This window comes from Chrysemys picta, chromosome 7 (genome assembly GCF_011386835.1).
Source record: "Chrysemys picta bellii isolate R12L10 chromosome 7, ASM1138683v2, whole genome shotgun sequence".
NCBI lineage: Eukaryota > Metazoa > Chordata > Testudines > Emydidae > Chrysemys > Chrysemys picta.
The window spans coordinates 94,284,721-94,302,925 of NC_088797.1; the positions used below are offsets into that span (position 1 = coordinate 94,284,721).

General features: G+C 40.1%; 1 protein-coding gene across 7 annotated transcripts in view; it reads right to left on the bottom strand.

Annotated features, from left to right (window-relative positions):
• RNLS (renalase, FAD dependent amine oxidase) overlaps nt 1-18,205 on the bottom strand; it is a 141,226-nt gene that overhangs the window by 28,496 nt on the left and 94,525 nt on the right. For 6 of the 7 annotated variants that reach the window (XM_024107271.3, XM_065553517.1, XM_005292500.4 and 3 more), the window contains exon 5: nt 13,711-13,884. The exons of the other annotated variant lie outside the window; for it this stretch is intronic. In XM_024107271.3, the coding sequence (XP_023963039.1) occupies nt 13,711-13,884 (174 nt within the window). The remainder of the gene's footprint in view (nt 1-13,710; nt 13,885-18,205) is intronic. 7 annotated transcript variants of the gene reach the window in all.

Below are 18,205 nucleotides of genomic sequence, written 5' to 3' on the forward strand. Positions count from 1 at the left end.
TGTTACTTTGGGTTTTGTTGTTGCATGTATCATATCTTTACAAGTTCTTGCACATGCATACAGAGAGGGGGCTTAGCTGAAAGATCACTAAATATTTTAATGAAATAAATATTCCTAACCTGCTGTGACTTGTTGCTGTGCTTAGTAGCCAGAGATTTCGAGATCGGAGCTGGTTCTTTAAAATCTCTCATCTCCTCTATAGCATGTACATACCAAACTTCAGAAAACAGTCAGTTGAGTTTTTAATTCCTCCTCCATACTGCTCAGTTTGGAGATTTTCCAGAGTCCATTGAGTCAGAGTAAAGTAGTTTTGAAATATGCAAACTGTAAGGATCCAGTTTAGCCTCAAGCCTTTACTCCACAGAAGTACTGGCCAAGAGAATAGTTCTAAAGAGATTTTCCCAAACGCTCCAGAGGGTGGTGGGGAGGAATAGCTCAGCCACCACACCTAACTACCTTAACGCTGTTGCAAGGGGGTATGAGTGACAGCTCAGTTGTCATGGAAGTAATACTTGCAGTTACCTCTCTCAATTTGCTTAGATATATTGCTTAGTCACCATAAGCTTGGAAACCTATGAGGTATACGCAGCTGGTTTGCCACCAGTAGCTTGGAACAGAATGTCCCTTTGCCATTCAGGAACCTCCAGCATTGTTATGTCCTCCAGAATGTGGAAAGCTTGTAAGGATTGTAGTAAACCACGGCACCCCACTCCTCAAGGCCACTATCATCTGCAATTTTTAAACATACGGCACTGTACATTTCACCTTAACATTCTGAATGCAGACCTTTCACTCTGATTAATTCTGTGTCCACAGAGCATCTGGGAACTTAAATGTTCTTCTGAGAATACAGCAAAGGTGAGTTTTACAAAGTATCAGTTTTGGCCTTGCGATTCCAGAGGCACGTTTGTCTGAGGATGCGCTGATCCTTTTTGAAATACTGAGACAATAATGTACTGTTTGATAGCTGTTTTCAGGCCCTCCCACCTCTGTAGCCTAGCCACAGTACAGCAGAAACCCGGGATTTCAAACTGTCATGGAGTGCTCAAAGAGGAAATGTGTCAGTGACGAACTTATGAAGAACATCCTGGTCAGAGCCAACAAGCAGGTACAATACCAAAGGGAAAAATCCATGGCAAGTGGGAAGGCACAGACAGGCTGCAAAGCATAAGGAGAGAATTGCAGCATGAGCGGATAGACTTGCAGTGCAGTTTCTGGAGAAGCAATGTCGCTTGAAGGAGGAAAACTAACTGCAGCAGAAAGGTTTGTTTGAGAGGCTTCTTGGGCTAATGGCCATGAAAGTTCAGGCTCAGGTTCCAACTGCACCATGTCCCGAGTCCCATTCATAGTAGTAAGTCCTGCAGACCAGGAATGCACTGGACAATAATATGGCTGGGTGGCCTATGGAATGGGACTGAACCCTAGTTGCACAGGACAAATGTACTCCCTGCAGTCCTCTAGTCCTCCACTTCCATGCAGCAGTGCCATGTGTGTGCTAACCACACTAGAAAGGGAAAGGAGAACAGGAGGAAAGGGGACAGGCAGAAGTAGGGGATTTATTTATTTGCACTGATTTCATCATTTTGCACTGTTCAACATTTGCGTTATGCACTTCATTTTATGACTGGTTTTGGTGTTTTAATAAATGGCAGCTGGCTTGCCTGACAATTCTGAACTATTGTGGTATTTTTGTAATATAGCCATGTTAACAAATAGAGGCTTTTATTTCCTTAAGGAAGTTTATTACCATCACGGCATCACATCATATAATGAGTGATTTTGAAGAACGCACAACTAGAAAGTTGTATCCAAATACAATTTCTCAATACATCTTTTCAGATCAGTCCATAATGAAAAGCCACAGTTCCTGTCTCACACAACCACTGTTCCTACCCTCACTTTGTATAAGGAGTCTTCTCATCATTAAATAGAAATTCATGACACTCACATCCCCCATCCCATTGTTAGAGTACAGCGACAGTACTTTATTTACAGTTAACATTGCTTTACAAATACATGCATAAACAAACTATTCCCCCTCTTCCATTGGTCCATGTAAGCACAATGTGGGTGCACAAAGCATCTCTGATTTCTGTTGCCCATGTGCACCTGTGACAGGTGCACTTTCTTGCTGAGTGCACCTGTTCAGCAATTCATTGCTGTTACAGGTCCACTCAGGCAAATGGCTCACCTTTGATTACAAAGATTGTGACGAGCACAGCAGCAAGCCACAATAATGCTGAGAGCAGATGACACTGGAATCCAAACAAGGCTGGGTGACAGAGTGCTGGGTAACAGCACTTTAGTCAGCACTCTGGTCACTGCAACTCTAATTAATTACTCCAGAGCAGACCTCATTAAGAAGAGCTGTGCCTAACTGATGGTCTGAGGAGAACTTAAGAGGCTAATTAGGCCTTTAGGCAGGTGATACAAAAGGCACAGGAAGGAAGTGGGAAAGGGGGAAGCAGAAAGAGACAGGGAGAAAGAGATTTCTCTTTCCTGCTTGCCTCAGGAACTAAAGGCTCCCTAGGACTGAGGCAAGATAGAATATAAGGGTGGTAGAAACTAATACTGTAAATCAATTGCACAGGGTGTTTTACCAGCAAAAAGGTCTCTCAGCTGTTTGTGGACTTAAGCAGAGGCAGGAGCAAGTGGGTCCTGCCACAGTCTGAAATCCTGCTGGTGCTGTTTACCATCTGCCAAACGCACATTCAACCACCATCCTACAACTACTGAAAGTGTAATTAAACACACAGTTTTATAGCCTAAGGCAAAAGGGAGTATGTAGGGTCCTCCAGAGAATAACAGTGGAGAGTAACTCTATTTATGACAATGTCATTTGGTAGGAATAGCATCTTGGTCTGTCCAGGAAGGTAGACAGACTCCTTATTGGTGCAAACCCAGGCATCCTGAACTTTTCCTATGCAGCCCACATTGGCATCCACAAATCAGCCTCTGTGGTTGACAAGAGCCTGCAAAACAGTGAAGTACTACCCCTTGCAGTTTATGTACTCTCCTGCTCCCTGAGAAGGGCAAACTATGGGCGAATGAGTCCTATCAATGGCCCTGGCACAGTTTGGAAACCCTGTTCTCTCAACCGAGCAGTTACTGCAGGGACATTGTTTAAGCCAACTGCCTGTGGGTAAATCACATGCCTGATTGCCTCAAAAAGTTCTGCCACAACAGCCCCCACAGATGACTTTCCAACACCAAACTGTTCAGCAATGGACCTGTAGCAGGCTGAGGTAGCCAGCTTCCAGATGATTATAGCAACCTGCTTCTTGGCAGGGATGGCAGCCCTCATGCATGTGCATTGATGGTGGAGGGTTGGAGCAAGCTGCTTGCAAATCTCCAGAAATGCAGCTTTCTTCATGCAAAAGTTCTGCAGCCATTGCTGGTCTTCCCAGCTCTGCATGGCTATGTGATCCCACCAGTCTGTGCTTGTGGTCCTGCTCTAGAAGCACCAATCTACACTACATAGCATCAGCAACTACACTGAGCATTGTGAGCAGCATCAGCCAGCTTGAGTCTGCCATGTCTGTATCGTTGTCGTCCTCTTCCAAAAGTGCCTTTGGTAGATCAGAAAATGCCACTGAAATGTCCACCAGCTGCTCTGCCCATTTCCTGACACAGGTGTGAAATTGCAAGCAAGGCATCTTCAAATGGTAACTCCTCCATGTTTCAGACTGCTGTTGCCAGGAGCATGTAGCCCCAAAAGACCGCTCGGCAGGAAGGGCTGGCAGGCTGCAACAAGTTCCTGTAAAGTGCCATTGGATGAACAGTCAAGTTTTCCCATAGTGTACCACAAACTAAGGACTAGAGATGCTACAGCTGGGGAGGATGCTAGGAAGCCTGGGAAAGTCTGGTTTGGCTCAGCTCTGCATAGTGCAGTATAGATGCATGAGCGTGGGTGTGAGACGTGGGTCCAGAAATTCTAAACCCAGGGTTAATATTCAGTGTGGATGCTCAAACCTGGGCTTATAAACACCATGCTTGTGGGCTCGAGTCCCACAGAGCTGGATTTACACTGCTGTGTAGACATATCCATAGCTATTTAACCCACATAAGAAGGCCTCAGTCTCCTGACCTTCTTTTAGATAATTTAACTGTGACAAGTGCAAGGGAAGTAACTTCTTCCTGCATTTTTTTTCTTGATGTTTCAGCCTCCTTTGACTTCAGGATCTACAGCAAATATACTTTTTTAAAGGTGGATTCTGTCCTTTAGCCTCTGGGCATCTTTATCAAGCTCCTGACACTGGTAACTCCTCTCAAACCCACTGGCTCAATGCCAATAATTCAGTTTAGCATCTGGCTGTTCAGATCACAAGGGACAAGAGAGAAATGATCCTTGAAAAATATTGGACCTATTGACAGACATCTGTGTTAACAAGAATTCACTAAAAGGCATATCTGAAACAGGTGTTTTTCTCCAGATGACCAATGTCTTTATTTTCAATAACACCACCATATACTGCAAAGGCAGAAAACTAACTTCATATAAGTTCATACACTGAGTTTCTTATGAATTATGAAGGACATAGTCATAAATTGAGTTGTTTTTCTTGTTTACCATGTCACAAAATATTGACAAAAGGCAATACTTGATTAGAGGTGAAAAATTCAGAGATTAAATCCATCCCTTTGAGGATTCATTTTACTTTCAGGTATACAGAAAATAATAATATATTATGTTGTGTTTGGAGTATTATCTCAATGGATTCTTTTCCAAAACCTGTAAAGAAGCAGAAAAGGAAAGTGGTCTTTTCATATATTTATATCTTGCAAAACACACAATTTGGCAGGGAAGAGAATCAGGAAAGGAGATTATGAGATTCTGAATGGGAGAGCTTCATGAAATGTGCTTATTTGTATTTGGCTTGGATAGCATTCACTTTCATTAATTTTGTGGTTTAAAGCACTTAAGCAAATTATTATTGTTCACTCCTTTTTAATGCCCTTCAGAAATTCCTGACTTTTCTATAAGCCTTTCTTCTAGGAAACTCAGTTTTATTCACTCAAGTTTGACAGGTATATTTTAAACTTCTAGCTCAAAAGAATCTTAATTAAAGATACAATACCATATCCATGATGAAGCAACTCATCAAGTCTCTAGCACCAGAGTCTTAGCTGAAAAATGACTTCTGTGTTTAAATAGTGAATAAAATCTGGAAAAATATTTTGGGCTCTTTGTGTCAGTTCTGTTCTCTTTGCTTTGCGCTACTGAACAGGCACAAAGTGAATAGATCCTGGCTGGAGCTGGTCAGCAGAGAATTCCCTTTGTGCAGAGGAAATCTTTGCAGGGGTGTGGATGGCAAAGGCAGATGCTGTGGCAGCCACCCCCTAACTTTTGGTGAAGGGGAAGGAATGAGGCATGCTAAGATCAGGAAGCGGTTGTATCAGAGCAGAGCTTCCCTACACCTATCTTCCACTGGCATAAGTTAGAGCAGGCTCTTAACTGCTCCAACTTCTGTAAGGGCTAACTGGCACATGATTAGGGAGCTGCAACTGGCTCAATATTGCCTCCACCCAGCATCCTAGCAGAGCTTGGAGAATTAAGTTCTTTCATTTTTCAATTTGTTTTCGTGCTGTATTCTGACAACTCTTCATGTTGAGTAATACTTTACTCTTCAAGTACTGCTACTGATTTCAGTGAGGCTACTTACAGAATAAGGTACTACTCAAACCGAGGAAAAGGTGTCAAGATATAGCCCTTAAGGTTTTAAAGAAACTTTGGTATAATATAGCACACAATATTAACAGCTTAAAAACTCCATCACTTCTATTAGTCAAGTATATAGCTTTGCAAGGCTCATTAGTGGCTCTGCATATAAAATAATGAAATCTCCGCTTCCACTAAAGAGGAGGCAAAAAGTGAGGTTTTGTTTGCTTAGTCATCTCCACTAGTTTGAAAGGGGGAAGGAGACTTTGAATGGATCAAACTGAACCACACAGGCTCTCATGCAGAGCATACAGTGGTTCATTTGTTCATAAGAATTTTCTCTCTTGTAGATTGTAAAAGCTTCAGTTATCTTTAAAAATAAAACAAAGAATATTGGTCCAGAAATTCTATCAAGTCAGGCTGTGTAACCATTCAATTTAGAAGAAAATTTAGAGCTTTCAACATAGCAGCAATCTGTGATCAGTGTGGTGATGTTTGTTACCAGATGTGCCCGAAAACTTCTGTGTAATTGATGTAAACAATGAGACGCTTCTGGCAAACTGTATCGTTAGCTCAGCTAAAAAGCTGAGTTCAGGAATATTCAAAGTTTAGTGCTCCATTGGCAGATGGTAAATAATCTGACTACGTTACAACGTTGCTTGGCTCAGGGTCAGTCTCTATATATTTTGTGACCTGAGAATTTACCTCTGATTCTGGGATGCCTGGCATCCCTAAGTCTTGGGATCAGTGAAGCTGAAAACTATACCTTTATGAAGAGAAGGAAGAAATAGAAAATGGTAGATTTAAAAAACAGCAGCAGGTTCAGAAGACAAAGGCCTAAAAACAGTGAGATATTCTAGTTTGTGAGCTGTTTTAATTATACAAGAGACTATTTGGTGAACATCTTGCATCCCTTTCCTCTCTATTCTGAAACTTGATCAGGTTAGTGCTGAGTTTCCATGCAAAAGAATAAGGAACATCTGTACTCTTTAGTCCTCTGTAAGACAAGGTCAGGATTTGGCCCTGTGTGAAGGACCCTATGGTCGTTTCAAACAGCTCTTGAAATGAGTATTGGGCAGTCCTCACAGAGAAGAGGCCAAAGTTTCTGAAAAAATAAAATAAAAGCCAGATGTATTTGTCCAAAGATAATTATACGCCCTGAGAGAATGTTATGTGCTTGGCCTAAACTGGTGATCACTATTCAGTTCCTATGCTAAAAAGATCCGACACCGACAAAACATTACCACATTAACACCCTTGTTCTGCCTCTACAGAGGCGCCAAGGACTGAATGTACAGAGAATGAACATCCTCACTCTTAGAAGTGGTTGCGCTGGCTCCTGACTGAAGCACGTTTGTGGGGAGTGTGAGAAAACTTGTACAACAGCCTGTGTTTGCTATATCTGCTTTGTGGTTTAGAGAGAAGACTCAGTAACTTTCAACAAAACAAAAGCCACTGTGAACTCTGAAACAACTAATAGCCACACCCTAGCTTCTGGCTTTAGCAAAACAGGAGAAATTACTTCCATGTAATTACTAAAGGTGTCCAACAATACGAAAGTCCAGAAAAATAGTCCCACTGGTTCAGCTGAATAATACTACAACTAGAAGGAACAACACTGCAGCCTGGGAAGTGAGGCCCATTTTCACCACTTGTTTGGTTATACAGTATCTGCTTCCCAGCAGGTTTAGTAAATCAGTGGCAAAAACTGTTCTGGTCACCAGAGAACTATATATTGGGAATCCCACCATTATTAACAGGGGTTGCTGTGAATTTTTTGGTAAGTCTCTCCCTCACATCAGTAGCTAAAGGGACTTATAAACCTCAGTTTGCAACTCAATTTGCAAATGGAACTTATTTATTTATAAGGCTGCCACAAGACCAGTGTCATCTTTCACAGAGGAAAATCTACCAGTTTTTTTCCCCCCTCATGTTCCTGAGAAGTGGAGGATACCAGTGTCACAAAACCTGGAATTAGAAGAGAGAGATTTAAAAAGGAAAGATATTGTTTCCTGGTGGGTAGATTTGGATGGCAGTTAATGTGAGGCATGGGGTACTTTCTTACATTATCCAAAAAATCCAATTTGATTGTGAAGAGTTGGGGGCGGGATTTTGCTTTCTGTTAGGCAAAATAAGCTATTAAAACTAGGCAGGCAACTGACAAAGGAGAGCATAAATGCCGCTCTGCACCAATAGCAGCAGAGAATCTGGGGCTAAAGGGGAATGGCCTCACTTGTTCCTGAAACCTTGTGGATAAGGCTGAGCTGCCTCACTATTTGCAAGAAGGGAAGAACAGTCCAATTCCTCAGACTAGAAGAGAGGTCAGGATCTAGATTTAATAAAATTACATCTGAACTAAAAATAACTAATAAAATTCTAGACCCTAGAAAGAAACAGAAAAAATACATAGAATTTCCTCCAAAATGTCAGTGTTAATGGAATCTATTTTATTGGTTGGTAAAAGAACAGACTGATCTTGAATGTCTCTTAAAAATTCCCATGGTTTGCAGAGGTTCTTTTATTCTGCATGGTATCACTGTAATGTATGTACTATGTTTTAGAAGAACTCATTTAAGGGGAGTATGAGCAGTATTAGATTTTTGATCTAGTATTTCTTTATTCTCATGGATAGTTTCTGATTGGTTTCATAATCAGCAGGAGACTAGGCATGAGATTATCAAGGAAATCCACATGTAACAAGATGTAGACTCTTCCATGAGACAAAGCTTTAGCTGTTGCCTATTCCTAAAACTGCTCCATCAGTACTGAGGGATAAAGGAGTCTTCCCTTTACAATGTAAAAAGGATACTTAAGAATTATGCTGAGTCTGAAAACATGAAAATGTGTCTTCTCTTGCTTTTAAATTATATAATGGCATAGCCGAGGATAAGAGAATAAATAAGAGAAGGGAACTTGCTACCTTTTTGTATGTCATCTGTGTTTATTCTTATAGAATGTCAAGATTCTGCAGTCTTACAAATATGATTTTTGGAATAATTTTGCTGAAGAATTCCCACTGTCCTTTATAAATACTGATGGGATTTTTAAAACAGCCTATTGTCTAACTCTTTAATATGCATACATACTATGCAGAGAAGTTAATATACAATAGAAGTAGGATCTTTTCATGATGCAATGTTCAAGAACACTACATCTGCAGATGCAAGCCTCATTAAAAAACAGTGGGTCAGCTCCTCAGCTGGTGTATATAGGTGTGACTCCATTGAGGTTACTGGCTGAGCATACTCCATGTAGATACTGGGAATGGCGCAATCAATGAATAATCTTTACTATTGATTTTTCTGTTTTATAATATAAATCAGGAAGGTGAGACAGCTGAAGTAACTGATACTGTGGTTGTTCAGGAGCTAGAATCCTCAGATGAGAGTGAGGATATATAACAGTTGAATTTTAAAACCCTGTACAGATTTTACAAATGCAGGGCTTGGTACAGCCCTGCAGGCGCCACAGGATTTAGTTTGCAACCTCTGAGTCCCTAGGGCCTTTATGGTGGAGGCTGCCCATGGAAACCACAGAATCAGTGCACCACCTGGATGCCATGGCCTACCCACTCCCTGTCTGACTCAGCCCACTGTGGGTTGTGCTTGCCATCTTCTGACCCACCAGAGTAGGAGTTGGAGTCAGCTTGTGTTGATGTATCCTCCATCAGAGCAGACTTGCTATTACTAGGCCACAGGGTTCCTCTAGGCCAACACTGAAACCTGCACAGAATAATTTACCATCACAGAAATCCAGAGCCTTTCATTTTGCTCCTGAATCGGAGTATTCAAACTGTATCAGTTAGTCTCTATTTACACAGCCAAGTTCTGCCCTCACCTATGTACTTGCACAACCAACTGATGCCAACAAAGTTGCATGGCTGTGAGAGTTTGGTCTATAGTGGCTGTGTGTAGTAGATTCATAGGGAATGTTTTCCTTGAGGGCAATGGTTGGAATTTCTCTCTCAATGACATACTATAAGTGTGATGGGACAGACTCTGCTCCCTCCTCTTTGTTAGCAGATTCCCCCTACCCTTTAGGAATAGGGATTTGGGGAACCAAAGCAAGAGCAGCTCTCCTTTGCAGAGAGGGAATACACTAGCCATTGAGTTTATTACCTCTGGGCCACTATAGCAGCTTCAGAGCTGCTCCAGTGGAGGATTCCTTCCCCACTTGTCCCCTGTGAAGATCCCCAGCACACAGTGAAGTCAAGGGTTAGCTATGCAGATCCCTTTGCAGGATCAAGTCTTATAATGTAACTCAGAGTGGGGACTCTTGAGCAGCACCTCTCAGGATATCAAGGTGTAGTTATAAGGATACTGTACATTGTTTTATACAGCTAGTGGGTCTCCTAGCAATGATACACTTTAATGGCTTGCAACTTCTGTACAGTAAATACAACATAAAAAAATTGTTTACCTGATCAATAGAGAGTGGTAAGCAATGCCTATGTGAAAGCACAGTAATGCGGTAAGCGAACATCATATTCCTTAAAATGAACAAAATTACTATTCCTGTATTATTTCTTGGCTTACCTCTCATCTGCCAATCTGAGACAACTTTGATAACAAACTGCATCCTATCATGATTTTAGTAACAGTAAATTGTTCACTTTTATTTGTAAATTTCACCAATAAAAAGTCAAACCACCACTATAAAGTGCTATTTATTTCTTGTTCCTTATCTTCTGTCATTTGCTAAATGAGTCAAAGTGATAATTACCAAGTCTTGTGTAAACAACAAAAAAAGTTGGTACTTCTGTAAAGAGCAATAGAATTTAACAGCTATAAATAATCTTGTCTTTGTGCAGACAGTGTATGCATATATCTATTTTAGAAACATCTATTACTTTGAAAAATAACTGAGCTTCCCATAACAGAAGGCTGTAGTGCTCTTCAAGGCTGCAGTTCCATGTTGTTTGCCAATAAGTTTTCATCAGCAGTGTAAAACCCAGATAATATAAAATCTTTGCTTACCTTATTATGTATACATTATCGTACATAAAAGTAGTGGGGCACTGTTCCCCCCACCATGTTTTGTTTGTATCTTAATATTTGCCACCTTCTGTGTGCTTGTGTGCATAAGCAACTATTTCTTTCTTAAACACAATGTACACCTATCAAGGGTGCAATAAGAGAAAAATGAAAGTGTAAACTATTTATATATATACACTAAAACAAATCAAAGAAAACTTTGTAAAACAGTGTTTCAGTTACTATACCGTTAATATAAGTAAACTACACATTGAATGCTACGTGTGTGTGTATAATTATACATGTTCCCGTAACATTAGGAGTTGTGTATAAAGAAACGAGAATCTCTCCTTGACAATTTATGTGCGCTATTCAGATATTTATATTTTTATTTATTAAAATATACTTAATAAACAGAGCAAGGGCACGTCTTTCAAACCTCCCATGCTATGCACGAGCTCCCACCATCAGAAATATTTCTCTTTCCTTGCTAACATGCATTATTCTCCCACTCCACTACTAGTTTTCTTGGAACAAAGTTGAAATGTCTAAAATTCAAGTTAACAAGGAACAGAGTACAAAGGAGAAGGCTGGCTGGCTGTTTATATGTTGTAATGAGGCCTTGTGGGAGGCAGTTCATCTGCAATTGCTGGTCCTCAACTTGTTCAAACCCTGCAACTGCTAGGCAGTTCATTCCTCTTGAGAAATTGCACTTTCCTAGAGAATTTATCATCATGATATTTTGGAGCCTACACTATTAGGTGGGAAGTGTGTGTCATCTTGAATATATACATTTTCATAATCTTTAGTAACATATTAATATGTCCAAAACACTTGCTACGCAGCTCGTTAATTGTGCCATCAATAAACAGCACCATCAGTCAGTATGCCTGGGCAGTATGAGTCACTAGCTAAAATAAAACCTGAAACAGACGCCAGGTGATTTTGGTTGGAAAAGTGAAATACTTAGAAATGATGGCCCAAACTACATCATCACCCTCAGTTTGGGGACATGCACCCTCTGATCATCAAGGTGATGCAACAGTAACAAGAAATGCCTGTGATCATCCCCAGTGGCCAAGTGGGGACCTGGCCACATCAATACAGAAGTTTCTCATCTCCAAGCCTGACTACCACAATTAGCTACTGTAAATGTGAGGATGGAAGAGAAAAGCAGGAAGTTTGAGCATGCAACAGCAGCACAGCAAGACATAAGCATATCACTTTGTAACTTGTTATGTTACACTGGCTCCTTGTTCATTACTGGATTCAGGTCAAGGTCCAGATGGTGATCTTTAATAACCTCACATGAGCTGCCCCTGGGATATCTCAGGAATGGCCTCTCTCTCTCTGAGACCTACTTGACAGCTGTATTATTTGGGGATGCTGGAGTTAGAAAACAGGGTGAAAACTATATAAGCAGGAGGCAAGCCGTTCCAGGCAGCTGGCCCATAGCTGTACCCTTACACCAGTAAGTAGAACAACCTCAGGTTTTCTTGCTGCCTGAGGGAAATATGAGATCATCTCATTGCCACAGCTTTCCCACAATAATAATGTTAAATAATGGCTTGCCTTACTTCCTAAAGATGGTAACTAATATAGTAATAGTTTTAAAATTCCATGTATTTGGCATAATACAAGTAAAAATGAATTCAGTCTTTCCAATATGATTGCTTTATATAATTTTGCTGATGTTTGGGAAACCCTAGTGATGGGCACACCTGAGTACTTTCATAGATAGATGCTGATCAGTGCATATACGAAGTATGAATTTAAACTCAATCAGTCCAGACTGAACAAGATAAATTAAAAAGAAATATTTCTAGGTTCATTGCTTGCATATAAAACCATGCTTCAGTTTAGTTAATTAATACTACCTTGTATTTATATAGAGCCTAATTCTGAAAATCCTTACTCGCTCATGTTGTTCAGTAGTTCACAGCACATTTTAGCACAAATCTCCATGTGTTTTGCAAAAATGGATAGATTATTATTCCCATTTCACAGATGAAGTAACAGAAGTTAACTGACTTGTCAAGATCACAGTGAGCCAGTGGCAGAGCTGGTAAGAGAAATTCAGATCTCCTTAATCCTAGCCCCATGCTTAATCTACTAGACTATGGATGTCCCAGTTAGATTTTTGAAATAGTTGTGTAGTTGGGATGTTCTAAGAAACGCCATCAAATATAAGTGCAAGAGATTTAACCAAGGTAGATAGAACCTCACTTCACTACAATTTAGTGATAACAAATTTATGCCAATTTTTATTTTCCAAGAATTTCAGCAATATAGGATTCACATTCTGCCCTCCCCACCAATAAAAAAACAAAACAAAAACCAAACCCAGCACTCCCCTTCCCCCCCAAAAAAGATTAATGGTTCACAAAAAATTCACATTAGAAAGTTGCCCATAGTTACTTTTAACATGATTCAAGAGTTGTAGTTTTCCCATGGGATTCTTGCTAACGATGGTTAATAAGTACAGTATACTATCTGTTTTTATGACATCTTCAACGAAGAGATGAGAAGTGTAAGCCTCACAGAATGCTTGCTAAGCTCTTAAGCAGCACTCTGCAAAGTAGTCTGGTGAAGTAATACTGTACATACTGTAATATCAAAGATTTTCCATGATGAAATAACAAACTAGTTAACACTGAATTAGACTGATCAGGCTTGATTATATAATTCATTAACAGTTCCAAGCATTCTCAATGGAAAGATCAAGAGTTGTAAAATAATAGATGATGGTAGATAAACTGGCATGTGCATGAATTAATGTTTAAATAATAGAATGAAGACTATTTCTTGGAATAGTAACATTTTGATGTTTTAAATCCTCTGACACTGTTTTCATAAACTCAGTAATACAAACCATGTGCTGGGTGATAATTTTCTGAAAACTTCCCTGGTTTCATAGTGCATTTTTATTGCAGCCCAAATGTGACATTAAATTTTATCCCCTGTGGCTTGGAGTTAAATACTTGCTCTGTTCAGAATAGCAACACTCAATTAAACAGCATTTTTCATGATCTACACCCTCTATTGTTACTATTTAAGGGAAATAATAGGAGCACTGACCTATATTGCGCTTCTTATTATCGATGGAGATGAAGCGTATGCAGGGATTATTGGTGATGTACTGTGCAGCCCAGGGAACATCAATCCATGTGCCAGCTTCATAAAAGAGTCCCAGAGCGTAACGAGAGGAGTAGCTCACAGATTCCAGTTGCTGCTTTTGACTTTCCTTAATTACTGTGGAAAAAAAAATTAGACAATCACTTTTCTCTCAGAGCATTAAACTTGTGAATACGATAGCTAAGCTGATTAATTTTTTCCTAAAACAGGACTGGGATGCTCAAAGTCTGTTTATCATTTAATATTAAAAGCTTCTTATTACTTTCTGCGTGATTTATCCAAACATTTTAGAGGTACGGTATTAAGTGCATCCTAGATACACTCACTTTTTGTTAGTGGTTTATATCCTATTTATTCAGTAGCAGACACTGATTTAAAGCTTTTATGAGAGGAGCCTGATTGTGGAGCCCTTAGTCCTGGTGTACTCAGTGGGACTGCTCATGTGAGAAAATTAAAGTAGTCAATACACTATTGGTTATGTGATTGCCTAAACAAAATGGTTGTGCATATTAACAAACTCTTTATCTAGGAACCCTTGAAACTTTGAAAAAAATAGCGATTTAGGTCCTGATTCTGCAGTCTATCCCATTTCAATAAAGAAATTAAGTTTAGGATTAATTTTAGGGATTGGCTTACATCCTACTGATATCAGTGTTAATTATTACTGACTTCAATGGGATTTAAAGCATACACTTAAAATTAAGCATGTGCTTAAGTGCTTTACTGAATTAGGCTTTAGGGCTCAGTCTTAAAGGGGGTAGATGAAAAGTGCACTGAAACACTGATAGAGCAACTGAGCATGGTGCTTTGTTACTTATGACCCATAAGGTGAAATAAACTGGGAAGAATGGCTACTGCCAGGTGATGGGCCTGCAAGAACACTGGGTCCAGCACCCAGCATGAAGCACTGATCTTCACTGGCTGAGGAAGATTATGTTTTAGGGGAACAATGGGAAGCATTTTTGTCAGTGCCTGGTGCTCATGGCTGCGAATGCTTTATCTCTTCCAAGTGCATAAGAACGGCTGTACTGGATCAGACCAAAGGTCCATCGAGCCCAGTATCTACCGACAGTGGCCAATGCCAGATGTCCCAGAGGGAGTGAACCTAACAGGTAATGATCAAGTGATCTCTCTCCTGCCATCCATCTCCACCCTCTGATAAACAGAGGCTAGGGACACCAAAGCACACTCAAGCACAATTCATGGTGAGCAATAGGAAGAACTGCAAACCCTAAAACAAAGGAATTGCTCTTAATCCATCTAGTTCAGTGTCTTCTGTCCTTGTCCTATTTTAACTCTTTATTATAATCTTGAGCTCTATTCAAGCATACAATGATAAACAACTTGATGAGCAAGGGAGAATAAAGAGAAACAACTGAAATAGTTTTTTACTATTTAGCAGTAAGTGTACTTTGTGCAAAAGTCAAGATTTAAGCTACTGCCAAGAAAAATATCTGAAGGAATTGAAAATAAAATGTAATTCTTTTAGCTGCGTGTATTTTAAGCTTATTTGGAAGCTTTTAGACCAATTCTAAATCAATTTTTCCTTACCAACTCTTCTCTTTTTTCATCTTTATTAATTTTGATTGATTTTCATAATTTTGTAATCTTTATAAAATGGAGACAATTTTTGTAGCAGCAGATGACAAACTTCAAAACTTACTGTTTCATCTGAGCAAACAGCAACAGTTACACTATTTTCTGTGACAAAGGCAGGGTACAGATTTTTGTACCACTAAAGTACATGGTCAACAAGGTCTTTGAGACCTGAAGTTAGTAGATAATAAAGATGAAGTACAATTATAGGATATCAGAAGTCTCCTGTCATATGTGAAGTTTCTCCTTCCATTATCATGTTTTACAGACTCAATATCATAAAAGAGACAAGAAACAAGTCTAGGAGAGACAAAAGACCAACTCTCAAAACACCTAACTTTACACTGAATTACATCAAAAGCAAAATGATTAGCAATTTTTATTAAGGAATTATTAGGCATACTGAATACTTGTATCCAAGTATAGTTCTTATAGTATAACACATACCTAAGCAGCAGCAAAGCAACTGGATAATTAGTGACATTTCAGCAAGAGGGAAAAGATTGATTTCATTCTGTTCTTGTTAGTGTCATACTCCTACCAAAGCAATCTTCCTCCTGTAGTAATTAACATACATCAAATGGAAAAATGATGATGTGGCTGGCCCTGCCACTTGTGAGTAATGGTGCTGTCCCAAACTCCTAGCAATACAAAATTTATAACACACCAGACCATCACATATTCTCTCTCTATGAACTGACACTTTATTGGGATGAGGCAACAACTGTAGGATCCAGGATTATAAATCAGGATTTGTGAATCTGGTGATTTCATTCAGGAACTCTTGAATCAGGCAATGTCTGTCAGGAGCTGGAATCCAGTAATGTCAGGACAGAATTTCAGAAGCTGATGCACATTCTAAACTTGCTCAGCTTGGTTGATCACTTCTCCCATCTATGTGCAACAATTCCCAATGTGTACAATTCTTACTAAATAAACCCGAAACCTGCAAATTATGCACACTACCAGTCCATGTTACCGTGTGTTTCCATTACTGTTACCCTCATCTTCTTCTCCCTCTCGCCTGTCCACTCTGTAATTCGGTTATAACTCTTTGGGGCAAGGGCTATCTTTTAGAACTTTATGTGTTTGTATAGCACCAAACCCACTGGGACCTTGGATACTGACTGGAACCTTGTGGTGCTACCATTATACAAATAATAATAATAATAATTAATAATTTATAATTTATAATATAGTAGTAGTAAGTCTGGGAATTTTTAAGATAGTTGTGTCAAGTACCTTTTCTTTCTAGGCTCAAAAGATAAAGGTAGGCAAAGCAGACATCAATATAAGATATCATTTCTTCTCTAAAGAGACAGTTGGGAGTTATCCCCACAAACCACTATGCTTAAAACCACTGCAATTTGTGTGATCTCTGTAGGGTAAGCAGCCTGTACAAACCTGCTTGCAATAAGTATCAATGTTTTCAGAAACCATTGTTACCAGTACAATTTCTAGTAGCTGTTCGTGCAGCACCTGGTTGGAACAAAGATAGAGCAGCTTCTGCTAAATGCTCACTCCAGAGCAAAAAGAGATTGCACTTGTCCAGCATTACCATTGTTGTTAGTCTTTACAATGAAAGAGATACCCCTACTCAAGCACCCTCAGGACCCAAAGCTGGGATCCAGGCAGTGTCTACCCTCCCAATACCACCCTGTGGCCTTGGGGAAAGAAACAGTGAGGAGGAGCCAGTCAGAGACCAAAGCTGGCAGAAGCAGCTGCAGAATCAGCTTATACAGGGACCAACAGATGCTGCTGATGTCCTCAGAGTATTTTCTACATTTTTTTTAACTGGACATTTTCTGACCAGTGTAGATTCACTGTTAGCTCCAACCTCTTCCTCCCACTCCCTTCCAATCTATTCACCTCAGACACATTTCACAGCTTCCCTTCTTATTCCTCCTTCCTCCCCTTCCACTTCTCACCTGCTTTGGCCCTCTCATTGCTCTCCCTTCCTTTGTCTTTCCATTTAGCTAATCCTCTCCTAACAAAAACAAGCTCACGGAACTAACATGACATTTGCTACCATCACATTGTTCACTCTGCTTGTGTATTCTATCACTCCTCAGAGCAGGGACTTTCTACCACTCTGGAAGTAGTCTACACTTGCAATCAGGAGTGTTATTCCCAGCTTACATTGACATATGTATGATAGCTCTAACTGAATTAGCGCATTAAAAATTGTAGTGGATCCAGGCAACGGCGAGCAGTGGCATGGACTTGCTGTACTGAGTATATAGCCACGGGCTTGGACTCAGCATAGCTAATTTATGCCACCATTGCCTGTGCTACCCTGGCTATGCTACTATTTTTAGTACGTTAGCTCAATGAAGCTAGCATGAGTATGTCTACAAGAGCTGGGAATCTCATCCCCCTCTCAACTGCATGTGAAGCCATTCTCTCTCTTTGTACTGAGCTTAACACAATAGGGTTCCATTCTTGGCTGGTCCCTAGGCAGTAATATAAAGAAACCCTATGAATAATAATGTTATGAGCCCTGTGGCCTGATGCCCTAGACTGTACAATGGTTACTACTGACGCCTGTTGGTGAAACAGGACTTCGGCTCACAGCTGCTTGAGAACTCCAGATGTGAGCTCTCTGCTGGCATCTGCTGGTGAACAGGGGGAAATGACTGAATGGGCTGGGCCTCATTTGCATTTTGGTTAAGCAACAGTTTGGGGTATTCTGGTTAAGTTTTGAGCTTGGGGGCAATAAAATGCTATTGACTCTGTTGGGAAATGAAAAAAAACCCTGACACTAACTGTGCCTGTGACTACCATGACCGACACTACAGTCAGGCACAGTTGGTTATGGGACCCTGAACCCCTGTAAACAGTG